The 23254-nt window shown below is 41.8% G+C and overlaps 1 protein-coding gene across 1 annotated transcript; it reads left to right on the top strand.

Annotated features, from left to right (window-relative positions):
- Nucleotides 1–19729: 19729 nt before the first annotated feature.
- On the top strand, nucleotides 19730–21250 carry LOC149011817 (putative WRKY transcription factor 51). Its single transcript, XM_089164043.1, has 3 exons — nucleotides 19730–20165; nucleotides 20275–20421; nucleotides 20767–21250. The coding sequence occupies exons 1-3, from the start codon at nucleotides 19933–19935 to the stop codon at nucleotides 20891–20893; spliced, it is 507 nt and encodes a 168-aa protein (XP_089020169.1). The 5' UTR covers nucleotides 19730–19932; the 3' UTR covers nucleotides 20894–21250.
- The last annotated feature ends 2004 nt before the right edge of the window (nucleotides 21251–23254 follow it).

The raw sequence follows: 23254 nt of genomic DNA, 5'->3' as shown, positions 1-23254 counted from the left end.
GACCCAACCAAACTCAGCAGAGGAACAGTTGCAGAAAACGAAAGGAAAAGGACCTGCAAAATAGCCAGAAAATAGAAAAAATGAAGGAGGAGACAAGAAACAAATACAGGAGACAGGTACAGAAAAACAATAAACTCGGAGCAGAAAAGGTTATAAAGCCATCGTTTTTTAACAAACAACCCATATTGTCTTCGAGCTTGAAGGAGTTAATGCAATTCAGAGGGTACAAAATTTTGAAATAAAATAGAGGAATAATGGCAGTGGTTGCCGGTCACTATTGTTGAAAGGGAAGAAAAGATTAGAGAGAGCAAAGCAAGGAACGCCCGATCCTCCCTTTAGTGCAGATCTCGTTGCAATCTCAACCCTACCGATAGTGCATCATTACCATGGTGGCTTCTCCATAGTTGGCATTCCCCAGAAGGAAGTTAGTCTACAGAGATAGAATCGTCGAGCGGGCCTGAGAAAATCAAGCAAGAAGATGCAGATAATTAAGAGATATTGTCACACCCCACCCACCGGTCTCGGTTACCCGCCTGACAACCCGTGGGAGTGATCCGTCATAGGATCCACGGTTTTTGTCCATCAATAATAATAAATGCAAGTAAAGACAATCACGAGCAAGAATAAGTTCAATAGTTAAATAAAAGGATTATAGGAGTCCAAATACTCCAATAAAATAATCAAGGAAAGAAATAAATGATAAAAAAGAATATGAGTTCAGCGGAAGCAATAAAAAGAATTAAATGATTTTCTTTCCAGTTTATTTCTCTAAAGCTAGATAATGTTTCTCCTGTATTTCAAGAAAAGAGGTCCTCCAGTTCTTCTCCATACAATAGGCAATTGCCTGGCAACCTGTCTCCTCCGCCCATCAATGGGTGCTATAAGCGCATTCCATGCACTCGCAGGAGCTCTCGCATAGGCTATCTCCATTTCCCATTGCAGGTGCCACATCTTCTTCATATGAGAAGGCTCCTTCATGGGAAACCAATCCATCTTCCGGTGTATATCCTCCATCTGTACAGGCTAATATAACATAGACAAATAAATGAATGAGTTCCGACGAACTCAGTAAGAACAACAATAATTCCCATCCATACGTCAAACCATCAGTAATGCATATATGATATGTATGAGCGCAAGTACGAATACCGCTAAGATCTAACTGTGCAAGTCTTTAACAGTTGACATGCTTTAAGATATACACCAGCCCTCCTCTGGGTAGGTCTAGTCACTCTGATCCAGCAAGGATTGGTTACCTCTGTAGGGATCCTTGGTAAAATGGAAAGTCCACACCTGGCTCTTAAACCATGGCTGGGGTTAAGTCAACTCTCACCACGACCATTGGCATGAGTACTGGCGCATGTCGGGGTTTCTAATCCACTACAAGTCATAATGGTAACTGTTGTGGAGAGCATATAGCCCGAGGGTCCCCTCAGGAGAGACACACACCCCCACTCGGGAGGATGTGTCCCCCTCCCTCAAGAGGTTCAGAGAAGATCCTCGGGAGAGACACACCCCCCCACTTGGGAAGGTGTGTCCCCCTCCCTTAGGAGGTTCAGAGAAGCCCATCGGGAGAGACACACACCCCCACTCAGGAAGGTGTGTCCCCCTCCCTCAGGAGGTTCAGAGAAGCCCCTCCAGAGAGACACACACCCCCACTCAGGAAGGTGTGCCTCCCTCCCTCAGAGATTCCAGAGAACTCCCTTGGGAGGAACACATACACCCACTCGGGTAAGTGTGTTCCCTTTCGTTGGGAGACTCAGAAAGCCCTTTTGAGGAGAGAAAACATACCCACTCGGGAAGGTGTGTTATCCCCTTGGGAGCCTTGTTTGAGAAGAGTACGAAAGATAAGAAGACCTTCAATACCAAGAGTGATGTTGAAGACGACGTAGTCAAAAGAGTAAGTTACAGATAACTACTCAACATATCCGTTCCCAGAATTGGGGAGATGAATAAGCGAATAACGGCTCTATCAGGCCCGCCAAAGAAGGGAACGTGATTCCTAAGATATCTCACCCACTCTTCAACTGAATATGCGAAATCCGAGGAGACGCCGCCTCCAGGTATCTTCTATATAAACCCTCATCCTACAAGGAGAAAGGTACGAGATTCATATTACCATTATTCACTACACCTTGAGAACTCTCTCAAGGTCTTCTATTGTTGCCTAGACTAACTTGGGATTCGGAGGCGGTTCCCCAGCCAAAACTTGGCCGAACCATTCTTGTTTTCTTTGTGAGTGTAGGCATCTCAGCTATTCCTATTCAGCTGTAGAGGTCTTAAGGCGGTTATCCAAGTGTCCGGCTCTCGAAGAAGGTTTAGACGCAACAATAACATACTACATGAAGTTCAGATACATCCCCTATGGCACCAACCAACTTGGTTCAGTATCCTTCGCAACCTAGCAATGAGAATCCTCACAGACTAGTTATCGCTATTGAACTCCATTCCATAACCCTATGGTCATCCACATATTGTTGGGGTGAAATGCTCTCATGACTCCTCACTACACCTTGTCCGCTCCTTGGACATCCATGAGCCCAACCCTAACATATGCAACCCTACCATTGTATGACCAACAGTGGACCACTGAGTCTCCGCACGAGCTGGTTACCATTGTAGGATGAAATAGAGTCACATCACCGTCGTCACGGGTCATCCGGCTTCAATTCCCTACCGAAAGGGTAGTAGTATGTGGGGTACCTAGCCATGCAACTCTAGACTCTACCTAGGTATGTCATCTAGTAGTTATGATAGTGCTGGAGACATCAGCAAGCAGGTGTCCCATACCACAACCCTTTGATATCTCAAGCTAAGATATCCCAATGGAATACCCTTTCCATCAGAACCACAATACATCAATCATCATCATACCACATTCATAATTGATAAAGTATATGCAAAGACAGTACAAACAGCAAGCATACATTAAGATCAACAAGCTATTCATGGTTACAGCAGTATTGAAAGACACTGGACTAGCATGTTCAAGTCATTACTTAAAGATAAGATTGTATGTCCTTACCTGTAAATAAGTAGAATTCCTCTGGATTACAAACCAGAAACAATTATAAGACTTTTATTGGAAACAGAGGACACCTATAAACAGGGTTACATTAATATGTAAGTCGAATGAATCAAATCGGACAAAATCCAAAAGTTACATGCTCACTGTAAACCAACCAGTCGCTTAGGTTGAGCGACCGCCACTAGTGACCGCCCCAAAAACAGTGAGTTTCAATCTGAAACTCAGGCTTCTGATCATCCGTTTTCAATCCGATTTTTGAATTATCATAGTCCGAATTTCAAATCTAACACTCCCACAACCAAGGTAAATACGAAACCTGACAATTGACATCAATTTGGTTATCTAGAATCCTCCCCTTGATTATATCAGTCCTTTTCACGAAAGCAAGGTTTCGTTTTCGGACCTGATCTCATCAAGATCATTAAAAAGGTAGGTACTGTAATAGAAAGATCATGAACAACCAAAGAGGAAAACTAATCTACTTTAATCATAGCTAAAGGTAGAGTATGAGTGAACAAGGAATCACTTACCACAACCAGATCAGCTATAAAAGACAGTAGAAGCTTCTGGAACACTAACAGCACTTCAGATCACCTTCCAGCACATCTCCACAGCTGCCTAACCACCAAAAACAACAATCTCGAATATAATATTCGTAAAATAGACGAGGGTTGCTATTTATACAAGTCTGGGGGAAAAATAGGGCAAAACCCCGCAACCAGACCAGGGCGGTCGCTTGGTCCAATCAACAGCCACTAGCAACCGCCCCCTAGTATATTGCTATACAAGGGTGCTTTGCTCAGGGGGTTGAAGTCCAAGCACAACCTAACCCTAATGAACAGATGGGGGATGTCTTACTTTCAATCCGGACATCTCCAGACATCACTTGCCTTCCAGAAGTCCAATTACCAAGCAAGGCAGGCTCTTCAACAAGAGAATCTAAATCCATGGGTTCAGGATATGGATCATGGACTTCTATCCGGACACTCCACAAATCCACCCGGCTAGACCTTCGAGTTCTCGGACCTGCAATTAACATTGATCTCAGGTTAGAAATACGGGGATTGTTACAGATATAGCAGGTGGAAGCCATCGGAGGCGGAAGTTTGCTGCTCTCTGCTTTGTAGGAAAGTGATGCATAGAGAGATTTAATATCAAAAAAATGTGCTACTGTTTTCTCCTTTCACTTTTTTGGGTCGCAATTCTCCAGTTAATAGCCAAATATCAAGTAGCATACTTTATTTGAGTTCAAAGACAAAATATATTAAGTTTTGTTTCTCTCTCTCTCTCTCTCTCTCTCTCTCTCTCTCTGTCTCTCTCTCTTTTGGTTAAACAACTTATTTGTGATCCTAGTAATATCAAGTTCCATCACATGTTGTGCATCTCATTGGACATGTGCATACCACTTCATGTAGATATGTTGGAGTTGGCATAGATTGATGCAATTCCATACTATACCTTAGTCACCTTTTCTCTTACTTTAACTTGATGCAGACAATATCTTTATGCAACTCTCTTTGTTGAAGATTGAACCAACGTACTTGATGGAGACAATATCTTTGTGCGTCTCTCTCTTTGTTGAAGATAAGATATTTGAAATGAAACATTTACATTGTGGTAACTCTTAGGCATCTCAATTTTACCCCATCATCTCCTCTCATGTTTTGATTAAAGTTGTAGTTAATATATTTTGTCTTCATTTTGCTTATTTCAAGCCTTCTTGATTCTACCCAAAAAAGAAAAAAAAAATGCCTTCTTGATTCGAGACTCTAAAAAATTATGCTACTCTGGACAACCACATGAAGATCAAAAAAATTTTGAAGCACAATTAAGCCCTCATGTGTCAGGAGTAGCACTTCTTTATCTGTTTGTGTAATATTCGGCAGCTACAATGCAATTTGGTCCTACCATTTGACACCAATTTTGCTCTAGATATAAAAAAAAAAACCTAGATAACTCCCATTTGTACAGGTTAACTTCCTGTATTATGTTTTGTTCCCAACTTTGCCTTCTTGGTCTTACAACAGGATTCTTCTCCCAGTTATAATTAAGAAATATTTTTGGTTTTAGTGTCTAGGTTTTCTTTCAGTAATCAAAAGGAAATGATTGTTGAATTGTAATTATCTTATTTATTTGTTTGATTTGATTTGAAAAAGAATACTTTCTGGCAGTGTGATGCTTTTACCCAATTTATAAGAGGATGAAATGAACGTGTTGGAATGAACACAAAAAAAAACAGCAAAACTATACAATATAGAGATTTAATGTTGTTGGTGCAAGAAATATGATCTTAGCTCCATGGTCCGCTCTTGATCCAGCCTTCGTTCCTGAGACCAAAACAAGGTGAAAGTGGGCCGCCTCTGAGGACGGGAAGCCACCTTCGACGATCAAGTTAATCCAGGACAATAAATCAGAGACTCTATTCAGGAGCCGAAATCCCCAAGAGACTATGAAGACCAGGCTCTTTGAGGGGTTAGAAAGCTGAAAAATGGGATGGCTGGAATCAGTCGAGCCCTCCCTTTGTTTTCTATTTTTGATGGCATATATAATGGAATCATACCTTCCGAGATAGCTGGCTTGTCCTTGTGGAAGATGGCGGTGGTCTCTGACTATTACGGGCTCCAGGCGCCGTTCAGGTGGTCTCCTCAGCCATCAGGGATGTCTAATCAAGGTGCCTTGCCCCTATTTTGCGGTGTGTCGGAGCCTCCAAGAAGGAACAGAGATATTGTCATCCCAAGGCTCGAGAAGATTATGGTCGTGTAGTATCTTTGATATAATCGAATTCCCAAACGAGAATTGGATCTAAGCATGTGGGCCTTGTGCCACATAGACCGTCCCTGTCCTGCTGGAGATGATGAGCTGGCCTGGGCCCATTAGCCGTTCTAGGGCTGATCCAAGGATTATGCTTCTGGACCGAAATGGACGTTGTTGGAAAATGCCATGTCAGCATTTGCCACATCAGCCTCCATTGGTTTTGATGATAACAAACATGAATTACTAATGGTTATATTGAGTTGTGATGTTTTAGTTCAAGATGAGAACAAGTGGACCAACTCCAAGTCAAAGCCATACGCTCATGCTCAAGTCAAGCCCAAGCCAAGATCATGCCAAGATGGACAAGAAATCTAAGTCAAAGATGACCATGCCAAGATGAACATGAAGATGATCATGAAGAATGGAGTACAAGAAGACTCAAGAACTTCAATGATCAAAACTTAGATGAAATTAGGACTTAGGACACCTCCATATGCACTTTAATGTAATTGTATGCAATCATGTGCATATCATGTCACTAGACTGACCTAGAACATAGTAGGAAAGTGTATGAGGCTTAAGGTTGAACAAAAAGTCCAAAAAACCAAGGCAAATCCATGTCCTAAAGTAGGACAGCAAGAAGAGGCACTGCACGGCCGACTGTCGGTTTGTTTGTGGACCGATTCCAAGTCACAGAAGCTCAGACGGCTAACTGTCTGGGCAGACGGAATTCCGTCTGGGTTTAACTAAGCCATAACAACTAGTTTTTAACGGCTCTTTTCCAGATGGCTGACTGTTTGGCCCTGACTTAGCCAATAACGGCTAGTTTACAATGGCTCTTTTCCAGATAGCTGACCGTCTGGGCTAAAAACAGGACAAAAATTATGTCCGTTTTCTATTCGTTGGGGATTGGCTTTAGGCACTCAAAGGTGCTCTATATAAGCCCAATTCACCTCATTTGAGAGGTCGAACACTCACACTTGATCACCCACTCCCCAAGTGATCCTAAGCTCTCAAATTGCAAGAAAGCGTTGTGCTTTGCCTTCACCTTCTCCCCAACCTTGAAGAACATTCCAAGGTATTAAGCAAGCTTGTGGAAACCAAGCTCGAGGTTACTAAAGGCGTTGTGCTTTGCCTATCACCCTCTCCCAACCTTGAAGAGATATACCAAGGTGTTACTAAGCCTGCGGAAGCTCAACTTGAGGTGATTAAAGGCGTCGGTGGTGCATACATTTCCATTTGAGCATACAACTCACATTGCATCACACTCACACAAGAGGTAAAGTGTCACACCTCTTGTTAAGGTAATATCCGACACTTCTTGTATCTGTATTGGTTGTTGAATTCTAGGTTGATTAGAATTTGGTCTTGGGTGCTCTTGCCCGTGAACAAAGATTGATTGGGTGCTCTTGCTCGTTAACAAAGATTGTGAAGGGTGATCTTGCCCTACTTGCTAAACAAAGATTGTAAAGGGTACTCTTGCCTCGCAACAAAGATTATTGTAAGGGTTTGATCTCTACCCATTGTATTGAAAGAGAATCAATATATAGTGGAATACTCTCTTGAGGCTAAGAGAGGAGTGGACGTAGACTTGTATAGTCGAACTACTATAAAATAATTGTCTTGTGGTTGATTGTATTGTTTAGTTTCATTTGAATTTTCAATTTACCTTGTTTTCCGCACAAACCAAAAAATTGGGACAATCCACTAGTTGCAACTTAATCACCCCCCCTCTAGGTTGCACCAATAGACGTGACGATAACATTAGCCCCCTAATCTTTATGGCGAACTCTTGGCATGGAGATTATTCATTCCCACCTTAATGCGCTTTAAAGTCTTGGAGAATCTTCTCGGGAAAATGAAAATGGCTTCCCATTAAGCAGCTTTACTTCCTCAACAAGTTTCTAGGCACAATGAGTTACAAAATCTAATGTTGGCCAAGAACCGCCGACTATGCCAACTACTTACGCCTTCTTTGACGGTGTGTGTGTCTTCCAAGACCTCTATTCGATTGCCAGTGTTTCAGTTATCTTGCTTCTTCTAAGGACGAAACGTCGTAATGATGAGATGTGAGGATCAGGGAAAATCCCCAAGAGCTGCCCTCGGTTCCTAAAAAGATGCACCTTATAAATTAGAGGTTCGTGATCCTTCTTCGATATTGTTCGTACTGTAACCTTTACCGCTCCTCTTTGAATTCTGGAGAACAAGATTGAGCGCATCCATCGATCCTTAGAGAGATCTATCAGCATCTTTTTAGGCGAAATGGGGAAGAAAAGCGTGAGGAAGACCAGACCCTTTACCAGTATAGCAAGCCCTCCAAGTTTTTCGTCCGAGAAGAGAGAAGAAGAGGGAAGCAATGCCCTCCAAGTCGGTGGTTCCTCTTCGGCTGTTCCGTCCACTGCCCAATAGAGTGCTCCTCTCGACCGCGTTGGTATGGCTACTGTAGCCTATCTTCGACTTCTATCTTTTGTAGAATAACGTTCCTCTGAACCCTGACTAGGGCCTTTGGACTACCCCAGCCTTCTCCACTCGTCACACGTGGCGTCGATGAAAACCACTTTCCAAATCCCTAAGGATTTTCCAGTTAGGCTTCCTGGTCCTTGTGAAAGGGCAAACTTTCTTGTGAAATTTCTCTGTATTTCGATTCTCTATCGGGTGGCTTGAGACTCCCTCTGTGCCCCTTTGTTAAACAGACTTTAGAGTATTGTTGGTGCAACCTAGAGGGGGGGTGATTAGGTTGCAACTAGTGGATTGTCCCAATTTTTCGGTTTGTGCGGAAATACAAGGTAAATTGAGAATTCAAATGAATTTAAACAATGACAAGCAATCACAACACAAGATTTATAGTGGTTCGACTTTACAAGTCTACGTCCACTCCTCTCTTGGCCTCAAGAGAGATTTTCACTAATGATTCTCTTTCAATACAATGGGTAGAGATCAAACCCTTTACAATCTTTGTTACGGGGCAAGAGCACCCTTTACAATCTTTGTTTATCTTAGGGCAAGAGCACCCTCTTCAATCTTTGTTCATGGGCAAGAGTACCCAAAACCAATTCTAATCTACCTAGACTAGAATTGAAAACAGTTACAAGAGAAGGATGTTACCTTAACAAGAGGTGTGACACTTTACCTCTTGTGTGTGTGTGATGCAATAAGAGTTGTATGCTCAAGATATGAAATGCATGCACCACCAAAGCCTTCAATCGCCTCAAGCTTGACTTCCACAAGCTTACTTTAACACCTTGGTATGTTCTTCAAGGTTGGGGAGAAGGTGAAAGGCAAAGCACAAGGCTTTCTTGCAATTTGAGAGCTTTAGGATCACTTGGGGAGTGGGTGATCAAGTGTGAGTGTTGTTACTCTCAAATGAGGTGAATTGGGTTTATATAGAGCACCTTTGAGTGCCAAAAACCCAATCCCCAACGGATAGAAAACGGACACATTTTTGTCCTGTTTTTCAGCCCAGATGGACGTCCGCCTGGTCAGACGGTCATCCGTCTCAAAAGTATTTGTTGCAAACAGCTGTAGAGGATATTTTCTTTAAACTAGCCATTATAGTCAAATCTGGGCCAGACGGACATCCGTCTTGCCTGGACTGGCTCAGACGGACATCCGTCTGCCCAGACGGTCATCCGTCTAGCCTGGACTGGCTCAAACGGACATTCGTCTGCCCAGACGGTCGTCCGTCTTGCCTGGACTGGCTCAGACGGACATCCGTCTGGCCTGGACTGGCTCAGACGGACATCCGTCTGCCAGACGAAAATTTTGTCTGGCCTTCTGTTGTTTTCTGAGAAACAGAGTTATCGTATACAGACGGACATCCGTCTGCTCAGACGGCTGTCCGTCTGAATTCTATTTTGCTGACTTAAGTTGGGGCTGGGACATGGCTTGGGTTTTTGGACTTTTTGGTCAACCCTAAGCATTGTACACCTCACTAACATGTCCTAGGTCACTCTAGTAATATGAATTACATATAATTGGTGCACTTACATGAATGTGTATGCGAGAGTGTCCTAAGCCCTAATTCAACCTAAGTCTTGATCTTCAACTTGATTTTGTGCAACGGTCTTCATGTCCATCTTGGCATGGTCATCTTGACTTAGACTTCATGTCCATCTTCATGTCTATCTTGTCATGATCTTGGCTTTGACTTGCATATGGCTTTGACTTGGAGTTGGTCCACTTGTTCTCATCTTGAACTAAAACATCATAACTCAATATAGCCATTAGTAATTCATGCTTATTATCATCAAAACCAATAGAGGCTGATGTGGCAAATGCTGACATGGCATTTCCCAACAATCTCCCCCTTTTTGATGATGATAAACACATGAATGATTGGAAAATATGAATGATAATTAATAGCAAATAAACACTCATTCATATGCATGTTATTTTCATGTTTTTCCATGGTGAATTCTAATTCATGTTTGTTATCATCAAAACATGGTGAATTCAAGTTTCATGTTTGTTATCATCAAAACCAATGGAGGCCGATGTGGCAAAATGTTGACATGGCATTTTCCAACAAGTATTATAGACTCAATCCAGGTATGCTGGCCCCCAATGGGTGGAGATACCTTATTGGCTTCATGGGGTGTTGCCATCGCTTTGGTATAGAATGTAGTTTAGACCTTTTCAGGAGTCTTACTTCAGTTAGGGCTGTTGGCGGAGTCGGCTGGTACAACTTTAGTAAGCACGGTACAACCACTCGCAAATTCATGGTTTTGGAAGAAGGAACTCTGCCTCAGACCCACAAGAGATGGAAGGAGAGGTATATTGCATGCAAAGTCCCATCAGGATACATCTCTTGTGTTTGGTCGTCCCTCTCCCCGCAAGATATCAAGAGGTTGAATGATAAGCCCTCTTCAGGAAAGAAAGAAGAACGTTTTTTCAACATTTTCCTGAAAGGAGAGGGGGGGCCATTCATGGTTGTGAGATGGACCATGAAGCTTCCCTTATTCTGTGGGGGGGGGGTGATGAATAGTGAGCCCCCTAATCCCTTTCTCTTTCCCAATGACCGAGATTGAAACTATATACATCCACTTACTGAGAAGTTTTGTCTTTTGTAGCTCCTGCTATGTAGATTGACAGAGAAGCCCTCCTTCAGAGGTACAATTTATCTCGGACAGCTGCCAGATTGGAACATGAAAAAGTCCAGGAACCGAAGAATGATTCCCCCACCCCCTCCGTTGTGCTCCCTCAGTCGGTGTCGAGGATTCCTGTAGACTCAGAGTTGAAAACCTTCGAGGAGGTTCTCCAAGAAGTGAAAAAGGAAAGTCTACCAGCGGCGTGGGAGGAGGAGGAGCTGAAGGAGGAACCAATCACAGTCTCAAATGAAGAACGTCCTCAGACTTCTCGGAAGCAAAGAGCTAGCAAGGACAAGGTTCGCAAGCGATTGCCGTCACCTCCCACAATGAGAGGTAAGGAAAAGAGGATGAAGATTGGTGATGCTGGAAAAGGTCTGAAAAGCGATCCAGCTGACATTCCAAGTTCATCCTCCCCCAGGAAGACGGACAAGGAAAAGATTACCCCAGACACTACTCCGAGAACCAGTAAAGTCCCTCTTGGGCATGGGACCCCTGCGTCCTGTTTTTCCGAATTTCAAGCTTTTGATGATTCCCCCCCTTGTGCTGCCCCTAAGGCAGCACAAACAGCAAATCCAGACTCCTTTGATGATGTAATTCCTGAGGCTTCTAGAGCCTGTACGTTTCGGCCACCCCCCAGAGTGTTGAAGTCTACTTCTGCATCACAAGGTGCTTCAGGCTCACGATCTGTCGGCAAGACTCAAACTTCTGAGGACCCATCTGAATCGCAAAATGCCACCTGTATTCCACGATGAAATATTTCGGCAGAAGGAGGCCTCTTCGGCCACCCTGTTAAGGCGAAAGAATGGCTGGAACACAGCGTGGCCTCAAATGATAAGATGGTGGCCGACAACCTTCCGCTGCACCTTTTATCCTCCCGTCTAGCTAACTAAGGCTTTTCCTTCTATAATTTCGAGCCAGCTCTTCCTTTTTCATAAAAATTTTCACACATTTTGCTTTTTGCCTCTCAGAAATGTTTATGAGCATGCCTTCCAAACCGAAGGTATACTTTGTCATAGCAAGTTTCTGTCTTCCGAAGTGTCGTTTCAAGTGAAGAATTCCGCTGATCTTCAACATAAGAATTTTGTTTTGGAGTCTCACTATGCTGCAGTTGCAAAAGAGAAAATCTCACTGCTGAAGCAACTAGATGACGCAAAAGAGCGAGTCCAAAAATTAATTAGTAACAGTGCCTAGTGATTGAAGTAGAGAGATGAGGTACTGAAAGGCAAAGAAGCAGTAGACAAGTTGAATCAGCAATTGGTGGGAGATAATCTTTCCATTGAGTCAGAAAGATTTAAACTCCAACTGTGGAACCAAGAACTAGAGAGTCTTCTGACCTCCTCCTAGAAAGAGATAGGGACCATAACATCCAAACTTTCCAATAGTGAGAAACAGAACCAAGCTTTCCAAGTTGAGATCAGGAAGCTAGTTGCAAGACTGAGGGATGAGGGTGAGGAAGCTGTAGCTGCCTTTAAGAACTCGGGGGAGTACTGGAAAGAGCTGATTGATGCTGTTGTACCTGGTTTCGAGCACGGTATGGACCATGCCTTTAAACTGATGATCGACAAGCTCCCGGAAGACTTGCTAAAGAAAGTCTGCGAAGGCTCTCTTTTTAATGCAGATACTTGCAAGCGCCTAAGGATCCCAGTGTTTTGCTGGATGTTGTCTCCCCCGAAAGATGTCACACAGCCCATAGCAAGCTCCTCCACCCCTGGCCCCGGAAGCCGAACTACTTCTGCAGAGGTAGAGCCGATCCCCCTTCAACAGGTTAACCCAGATGGGTCCGTGATAGTGACCATCTTGGAAGACGCTTAGCCAGATGTTAATGAATCAACAATCCTTTTTTCTTTTCTCCTTCTTTTTAAGAACTTGTTTTTGTAGTGATTCTCCTTTTTTATCGGGATTTCTTTTTTTGAACCTTTGGCTGTACTCAAAGGCCTTTTGTCAATTTATGGGCTTGTCACACTCTTCTTGAGATCCTCCATTCGCAAGATCCATCAGGCTTTATTCTGAATCACATAGTAAATCATCCTCTTTTCTTATATTGTTACTTAGCCTTTAGTTCTTGCGACAGGTTTCGTCTCGAAGTTGTAAGGGCAAATAGATATCGCAGGATGTAAGAAAGCCTTTCAGTAAAGTTATAGAAATTACCGATGCTTCTCGGTGAAGCCGTAGGCATTTCTCAATGAAGCTACAAGGAAGTTCTCTCTGAAGTCACAGGAAAGCCATCTGTTGAGATACAGGAAAACATCTGCTGAGAAGCAGGAAACATCTGCTGAGAAGCTTGCAGGGAAGTCATCTGCGAAGCTGAGAAGCTGCAGGAAAGTCATCTGCGTAGCTGAGAAGCTTGCAGGGAAGATCATCTACGAAGCTGAGAAGCTGCAGGGAAGTCATTTGCGGAGCTGAGAAGCTGCAGGGAAGTCATTTGTGAAGCTGAGAAGCTTGCAGGGAAGATCATCTATGAAGTTGAGAAGCTGCAGGGAAGTCATCTACAAAGCTAAGAAGCTGTAGGGATGTCATCTGCGAAGCTGAGAAGCTTGTAGGGAAGATCATTTGCGAAGCTGAGAAGCTTGCAGGGAAGTCATCTGCGAAGCTAAGAAGCTTGCAGGGAAAATCATCTGCGGAGCTGAGAAGCTTGCAGGGAAGTCATCTGCGAAGCTAAAAAGCTTGCAGGGAAGTCATCTGCGAAGCTAAAAAGCTTGCAGGGAAGTCATCTGCGAAGCTAAAAAGCTTGCAGGGAAGATCATCTACGAAGCTGTGAAGCTTGCAGGAAAGGGATGATTCCTTCATAAGTGTCGAAAACATCTGTTTGATAGCTGTCTTCCCATGGACGAGTGTCCGAGACTTGTGAATCAGCTAAACATAGTTTCGTGGAAGCTCGTCTAGGGATACTTTGAGAATTCTCTTTCCTTCAGACCCATTCTGAGGCCTAACCCGTGGGGCTAGAGAGAAGTTTCCGTTGCCAAGGATGTTCATTATAGATATGTGCGTCAGCATTTTAGCACCTAAGCAGGAGTGCTTTCCACAATCAGCCCCCTAATCCAAGTGACGATAAAGCTTTGTCCTCGAGGACATGGCAGACTACACCAGCTCCTGAGTGAAAGAGATCAATGCATAAGGAATAGATGGTTCAGTCTCTAGAAGAAGATCACGAATCAGCACCCCTCCACAATCTCCTTCTTTCCGCTCGTAAGAGACTTGTTACAGGAAGATGACTCTAGAGGGTCGTCGCACATCACATGTGTCCTAGCGATGAGATACGTCTGAGAATAACACCATGAAGAAGAAAGCCATAAAAGGAGTATATTGAACTTCAGATCTAGGAATCCCATCTGGTTCGTCAACCACCGAGTTAGCCTCAGATCTGGAAATCATCACTCCTTAAGCTCCCTCCACGCTCTTGGCTCATATTCAAGAAAAGGGACAGCAACTGAACTTTTTGTTGACTCTTCTCACAGACGGCGCCAAATGTTGGTGCAAGAAATATGATCTTAGCTCCATGGTCTGCTCTTGATCCAGCCTTCGTTCCTGAGACCAAAACAAGGTGAAAGTGGGCTGCCTTTGAGAACAGGAAGCCACCTTCGACGATCAAGTTAATCCAAGCCAATAAATTAGAGACTCTTTTGAGGAGCTGAAAGCCCCAAGAGACCATGAAGACCTATCACACCCCACCCGCCGGTCTCGGTTACCCGCTTGACAACCCGTGGGAGTGATCCGTCACAGGATCCACGGTTTTAGTCTATCAACAATAATAAATACAAATAAAGACAATCAAGAGCAAAAATGTTCAATAAATGAAATAAAGAATTACAGGAGCCCAAATACTCCAATAAAAATAATAAAGGAAAGAATAATGAATTAAAATGAAAATGAGTTTAGCGGAAGCAATCAAAAAGAGTTATATTATTTTCTTTCCAGTTTCCTTTTCTGAGGCTAAATAATGTTTTTCATGAATCTCAAGAAAAGGGGTCCTCCAGTTCTTCTCTATTCGCTGAGCAAACTGTCTAACCACTTTCCGTCTCTGTCCATCAATAGGTGCGATAAGCGCACTCCATGCACTCGCAGGAGCTCCCGCACAGGCTATCTCCATTTCCCACTGCCGGTGCCACATCCTCTTCATACGGGAAGGTTCCTTCATAGGAAACCAGTCCATCTTCCGACACAATTCCTCCATCTCAGGCGGCTAATAAAACATATACAATAAAGGAGCGAGTTCTAGAGAACTCAGTAAGAACAATTACAATTCCCATCAAAACATCCAATAAATCAGAAATGCATAAATGATATGAATGAGTGCAAAGTATGAATGATACTAAGATTCTAACTATGCAAGTCTCTAACAGTTGACATGCTTTAAGATATACACCAGCCCTCCTCTGAGTAAGTCTAGTCACTCTGATCCGGCAAGGACTGGTTACCTCTGTAGGGATCCTGGGCAAAAAGAAAGGTCCACACCTGGCTCTCAAACCATGGCTGGGGTTAAGTCAACACTCTTTCACCACGACCATTGGTAATGAGTACTGGCGCATGTCGGGGTTTCTAATCCAATACAAAGTCATACAGGTAACATGTCTACATGAAGTCCAGATACATCCCCTATGGCACCAACCAACTCGGTTCAGTATCCTTCGCAACCTAGGAATGAGAATCCTCACGGACTGGCTACCGCTGTTGGACTCCATTCCATAACCCTATGGTCATCCACATATTATTGGGGCGGAATGTTCTCATGACTCCTCACGACACCCGGTCAGTTCCTTGGACGTCCATGAGCCCAACCCTAACATATGCAACCCTACCATTTATATGACTAACAGTGGACCAAAGTCACATCACTGTCATCACGGGTCATCCGGTTTCAATCCCCCTACCAAAAGGGTAGTAGCATGTGGGGTACCTAGCTATGCAATTCTAGACTCTACCAAAACATGTCATCCAATAGTTATGACAGTGCTAGAGACATCAGTAGGCATGTGTCCCATTCCATAGCCTTTTGATATCCCAAGCTAAGATATCCCAGAGGAATACCTCATCCATCAGAACCACATACCAACCATCATCAGTACATAACAATCATAACCAACAAAGTATATATGTAAACAAGATGAACAGCAGTAATATAACAAGATTAGTATGTAAAACATGGTTACAACAGCATACATAATGAAAGACTAATACTAACAGACACTGGACTAGCATGTTCAAGTCTATTCATAAAGATAGGATTGAATGTCCTTATTTGCATATAAGTAAATCGTCTGTAAAATGGAATCCGTAAACTATTTAAGACTTTCTCTTCAAACAGAGAACACCTAAACACAGGGTTACAATAATGCATAAGTCAATTGAATCAATTTGGATCAAAGCCAAAAGTCAGTTGGTCACTGTTTACCAGCCGGTCGCTCGTGCCGGTCGCTTAGGTTGAGCGACCGCCATTAGTGACCGCCCCAAAAACAGAGAGTTTCAATCCGAAACTCAGGCTTTTGATCATCCGTTTTCAATCCGGATTTCGAGTGATCATGGCCTAAATCTCGAATCTAACATTCCCATAGCCAATGGGTGAAAGGAACCCTAACAATTACCATCATTGGATTACTCAGAACTCTCCCCTTGACTGAATCTATCCTTTTCACGAAAGCAGGGTTTTGTTTTCGGACGAATCACATCAAGAAGATTGGAAAGAGAGTTGTGATTGATCAAAAGGGTAACCACCATGATGAGGGGATGGGTTAACACGAAATTGAAAGACAAAGGAGATAAAGGATGAAGGATGAATCCATTACCTCACTCCAGAATACTAGAAACAAGGAAGGATTGATCTCCAGATCACTGCCAGCACTTCAGATCCGCTTTCGGCACTTCTCTGCAGCCGTCTAACCTCCAAAAACGGTAACCACGAATAAAATATTCGTAAATTGGACGAGGGTTACCTTTTATAGAAGTCAGGGGGCAAACTAGGGCAAAACCCCAAAAACAAACCGGGCGGTCGCTCCAGGCTGTCGCTTGGTTTGATCGACCGCCACTAGCAACAGGCCTATGTATTTTGCCATACAAGGGTGCTTTTGCTAGGGGGTTGATATCCAAGTTAACCTAGCCCTAAAGAAGAGATGGGGGAGATCTTACCTTCATTTCGGACATCTCCAGACAACACTTGCCTTCCAGAAGACCAACTACCAAGCAAGGCAAGCTCTTCAGACAGAGGATCCAGATCCATGGGTTCAGGGTATGGATCATGAAATTCTATCCGGACACTCCACAAATTTACCCGACTAGACCTTCGGGTTCTCAGACCTGCAATACGGATCTCGAGTTAGAAATACGGGGGTTGTTACAAGACCAAGCTCTTTGAGGGGTTAGAAAGCTGAAAAATGGGATGGCTGGAATCAGTCGAGCCCTCCCTTTGTTCTCTATTTTTGATGGCATATATAATGGAATCATACCTTCGAGATAGCTGGCCTTGTCCTCGTGGAAGATGGCGGTGGTCTCTGACTATTATGGGCTCCAGGCGCCATCCAGGTGGTCTCCTCAACCATCAGGGATGTCTAATCAAGGTGCCTTGCCCCTATTTTGCGATGTGTCGGAGCCTCCAAGAAGGAATAGAGATATTGTCGTCCCAAGGCTCGAGAAGATTATGGTCGTGTAGTATCTTTGATATAATCGAATTCCCACATGGGAATTGGATCTAAGCATGTGGGCCTTGTGCCACATAGACCGTCCCTGTCCTACTGGAGATGATGAGCTGGCCTAGGCCCATTAGCCGTTCTAGGGCCGATCCAATGATTATCCTTCTGGACCGAAATGGACATGACGATAACAAATGTTATTCACATGTTGATGTAGAGAATTTTCATTATGTTTGAAGAAATATTACAATAGAGACACCTCAAAAATATCTACAATGCCGATAGGTCCTCTACATTCATCATAGATCAATCTTCTGAGTAGAAAAATTCGAAACAAACATAATAGAGCATCCTATATCCTGCAAAATGAAAATTCACATATTAAATTGTTTTTTTGCTAAGAATTTTTTATATATTGGGTCTCTTTAGATGCTTTCATAAATTTTTTTTTTTTTTGAAACATATGATTTTTATATATTAGCACTATTAAATGCTTTCTTAGACAACTTTATCGGCTTATGTTACCACTTGGGGCCACACAACCTGGCCAAACATCACCCTCTCTGCCAAGGTGAAGAAGCATTGCAACCATCTCTTTGTGTGAACACATTTTAAGTTTGTTGTTTCATGGATAGTTGATTAATCATTACACAAGCCACTTAATTGTCAGCTTGCTAACCACAACTTTTCTTCTTGTCAATTTAACCACATAGCTTTTCTTCTAGTCAATTGAGGATCCTTTGTCCATTTGATAAAAGCTGTAAGTGAGACAACACTGGTTTTGTTTTGTCTTGAGTCAATCTTACTCGAGATAGACCACAGTTTTAGAGCCTTCTTTTTCCTTTTTCCTTAGATATATGCCTTGTGTATGTTAAACATAAATATACATGAATAAAAATAACTCAAATATTACAAAAGAAACAAAAAAAATGCTAAGATTTTATGAGAAAAACCTGAAGAAAAAAAAACTATTGTTTGATATATCAATGAACATTATTGGGAAAAAAAGAGAGGAAATGGTGAAAAGAATGACAAATCATGGAAGCATAAGAATAAATAACATGACATAGCTCATAACTTTTATTGTAAACATTGAATAAAAGGAATTTAAATAATACATTTTGATTGATGGTGAATTTCAAAATGTCCGTTTTTTTAATGTTTGTCATTTTTTTTTATTTACAACTATAAAGAACAAACTTCCAATAAAAAACTAACATTATAATTATTAAGACTATTTTTTCTTTATAAGTACAAAAATAATTTTTTTTTCATAAAAAGGATAAACTTTATTTAAAGAGAAGAACCAAGATTACACTCAAGCCCTAACATATCAAACAATATAATCCAACGAACAAGCAACCGAGGTTTTGAATGGTACAAAAGCTTTCCAAGTTAATGCTGTCTCCTTTGCTAAAGCATCTACAACAAAAATTAACTTATGAACCATCGATGGAGATAATCACTTTTCTTTTACTCTCATTATAATACAGATACTAGAACCTGAAAATGGTGAAATCCCCAAGTCCTATATTTACCCATGGTCAAGAGATTATATATTTTTATTATCATTTGATGTGACATTAGAGTATAAAAAACGAATAGGAGCCATGGATATAACCAAGAACATGACAATAAGAAACAAATTAAAGAGTAAATTTTTTTCATGTAAAAAAAAAACTTCAAGGCTTTGTTTAGTTCACGAAAGATCAAATACATAGTATGAGGTCAAGAGTTTTAATTTTCTTAAAGTAAGAGCTCAAAAATTTGTTGTATTTTGAGAATGTACTCGTGACCTCGATGAACCTCAAATCCAAAAAAAAAAAAATAAAGAAAATGAGGAAGAGCCAAGAGGGTTCTTCTGCGGATCGAGCTTAAGTCGTGTGCAATAAATGCACACACATCCAGTGGATTTTGTATTTGTTCGATTGAGATCTTGGTCGAGATTTATATTCGAAAACTACACTTTTCGGACTGAACAGTACTGCACATTTATTGAAGCAAAATCCGCAATTTAGTTTTAAAATTAGCAAAAGAAGGAATAAGCTTTTAATGGTGTGAAACAAAAAGAGACTTAAACGGTGTGAACACAAAAACGTAAAGTCCGAAGTCCTCTGAGGTCTACATTGAATGGCCCCACGTCCACCGTGATCTTCTCCTTTTTTGGCCTTTTTATCTTCTCTTGAGCTATATAGATGGGCCACAAGCACTTCAGTGAGGCACGTACAGACGTAGTAGAGAAACTCTGAGAGAAACTTCCTTCCACCTCAAGGAAAGTTCGAAGCAAAACACTTGAGATCAAGTGTCATGGCTTCGAAGTTTCAGGTATCATCAACTGTTGACTGAGGAAGACTTCTCTCTCGACTTCTGAATCATCTCCTCCTTGTGTGTGTGTGTGTTTGTGCATCTCCGTGTGTCTCTAAGAAAAAGAGAGAAGACCCAGATGTCCGATTCTACTTTCCAATCTGTAAACTCTACAGAAAATGAGTTCGCTGAAGCTTGTGATTTTGAATTCCCAGACTACCTTGCCTTAGATGAATGGCTAGAAGGAAATACTGCTGCATCCATGGCAACAGTGCTGGGTTCACTTCATGATTCCATTTTACCCATGCCAAGTGTGGATGATTCCACCAAGGGCAGCAGTCAACCAGCACAAACCGGTAGCAGCAGCATCAAGTAAGTGTGATCTCTAGCTTCGACTAACCTTTGAAATTCTGGCACTAATTTCTTAGTATTTGAATGTTAAATGTTTCTGGGTATTTTCTTTTTTCTTTTGGGTTAATAGGAGGTTTGGAAACGAGGAAGGGAAGACTAAGAAGGTAGCTAGAGAGAAAGTTGCATTCAAGACAAAATCGGATGTTGATATAATGGATGATGGGTTCAGGTGGAGGAAATATGGGAAGAAGATGGTGAAGAACAGCCCAAATCCAAGGTAATGTTTAGGTTAAGAACACTCATATACAGTTCTTTTGATCAACATTTTTTTCATTAGGGTTTTAATTAACACAAAAAAATGCATTTGAATTCTTATAGTGTAGGGATCTCTTGTTATCTGTCAAGTGAGGCCTGATCTAGTGTTTAGACTCTCAATTTGGGCTGGCTTAGTATGGTATAGGTTAAAAATAGTTTGATCTAAAATGCTTCGTGATCTCTGGAGGTTTTGTGTATTATTCAAGTACCTAACATTTCTACTACAATGTGGGATAAATAATTCAATCTTTTTCTCTTTGTTTGAAGAGTGAATTCAACCTTAAACATTTCATTTTATGCTTAACAGGAATTACTACAGGTGCTCAGTTGATGGCTGTCCAGTAAAAAAGCGGGTTGAACGCCAAGCTGAAGATCCGGGATATGTTATAACAACATATGAGGGTACCCATAACCATGAAACTCCTCCACCCTGAAGACATTTTCCCTCTTCCTTCACTCATTTCTGATGGTATCTTAATCATCCAGTTGTATATTTTACTCAGTACATGATACAAATTAATATTTAACCATGTTAATCTCACTGTTTGCATGGTAGAACAAGTGTAAAGGATGTATATCCATAATAGATGTTGCAATTGATCCTTCAATCTTAAATGGGTTTTAGTCCTCTTTATGAATTTGATATTTAACCAGGTTTAGGTCAACAGCAATTGATGGCACAGGTATGTAGAGGAGAACCCAAATGTGAAAATCTCTTAATTACTTCTTCTCTAATGGTGCTTATATATCAATTGTGGTGCAAGGGTTTTTGATTATATTATCTTCTTAGAGGAGGCCATATGGTGCTTTCACATTTCATGACTTTGGCTTGCTTTTGTTCAGCAGAGGTTTCTTGGAAAAAATTGCTGAGGTAAGTCTGCAACCCCCCCCCCCCTTCTTCCCTGGATTTTGTTTGTGCAAAAGCCTTTGGCACTGGGTTTTATAGGTTTGTCAGTGAATGTAATCATGTCAGGTTAGAAAAAGTAGTGACAGATTAATTGATTATATTTTATGTCAATACAACCCTAATTCACATGGATTTCATTTCCTTGATGTGCTTACACACCTTCTAGATTTGATATGTTATCTAAAATGATATGATTATTAGGGTTGAATGACAAACTAAACACAAATACAAAGACATAGGATTTACATGATTCGACCATGCCGCATACGTCTATAGAGTAAGATCTAATCTTTCACTGAGTCAAGAGAAGAACTTCAATTCTTGCATTTTGATTCTTTAACCCAAACCCCTTTGTACAACCTTCTCTCTCTTGTTTCTCTGTCACTGAGTCAAGAGAAGAACTCCAATCCTTGCATTTTGATTCTTTAACCCAAACCCCTTTGTACAACCTTCTCTCTTGTTTCTCTTTCATTGAGTCAAGAGAAGAACTCCAATCCTTGCATTTTCATTTTTAACCCAAACCCCTTTTACAACCTTCCCTCTCTTAATTGTCTTCTGTTTGGCTCGAATCTTTTGGAAGACTTCACTTCTTCTCTTCTTGGACCCCAGTTGGAGACTAAAACTTTTTTTTTAGAAGATTCCGCATCTTTGAAGACTCCACCCCTTAAAGGACTCAACTCATGTGAAGACTTCACCTCTTTGAATATTCCAACCCTTGAAAGCTCCATTCTCTTCATCACTAGGAAATTTAACAAACAATCCATCTAATGGTATAGATAGAATTAACTGTCTCCATCTTGACTTCTATCACAAACGCCATGAAACTCTATGTTATGCCAATTTATGCCAAGTATCTGAGCTCGGTGCTAATCCAGTGGTTGGACCAAACTAAACGTCATTCGACCTATAGTACCAAGAATGAGCTTGGGGGGAGGGGGGGCTCAACTCGGATCCATAAATGAGCTCTAGAAGGGGCTCCAGTCATGGTGGTGATGCTTCAATCTTGGGGGTTTGGCCCGAGACCTCAAGATATTGATCAAGAAGTGAGAAAGAGCGGTGTTTGAGAACATGGATCGAACCTCTCTCACTAGGTCCATACACTGAGGCTCGAGAAGACATTAGCCATCTTGGAGGTTCCCAAGCCCATGTTAAACAAGAAACATGTTGACCCAACAACATATCCATCTCGAACAGTGCACCCGTTGAATTGTTGTCTACAAGTGGCAAGGCCTGTCCTATTAAGCCATAACTGTCACTTGCAGGAGCTGACGTGTCAAGGAAACCAACTCATGCATCTAATGTGTCAACCTCAAAAGAGATCCAAGCCAGCAGATGATCGCAATTGGACAATTATATTATAAATACTCTTCACTTACCTCATGTGGTGGTAACGCTCATTAACTCTCCCATTGCTCTTTAACTATTCAGTTCGGAGCTCTAAAATCCCATCCTCGAAGTGGTGTTGTAATTGAATCTGACTATATTATTGAAGGTCCTAGCAAACCCTTGTTAGTTCGCTCTCACTTTTGTCTATGTGAAAATATTCTTGCCTGATCAACTAGGGCTCAACCATAGTTCACTTGGAGGGTTAGATCTGGTCAAAGTATTCTACCAAAATATCTGATCAATCATTCTTGATCATTCTCTGGCCTCATTAGATCATAATTAGATAATCTTCTAGCATCTCACCTTCTGCTTGGCTTGGGGATTTTCATTGTTTTCCAACATTCCAAAGTGTCCAGAAAATGAGCAACACTGTTACTGCATTGGTGATCTATTCTCTTAGAAGACTCCACCATCTTCTCTTATCTATTAAAACACTCTCAAGGACCACACTGTTGACTCAGACAATCTCTGATGGTCTAGTCCGAGTCTTTTAACAACACAA

This window comes from Hakea prostrata, chromosome 7 (genome assembly GCF_041222555.1).
Source record: "Hakea prostrata isolate BN-2017 chromosome 7, UWA_Hpros_2, whole genome shotgun sequence".
Classification (NCBI taxonomy): Eukaryota; Viridiplantae; Streptophyta; class Magnoliopsida; order Proteales; family Proteaceae; genus Hakea; species Hakea prostrata.
The sequence above is the reverse complement of the archived record's forward strand: the minus strand, read 5'-3'. Positions and strand labels throughout refer to the sequence as shown.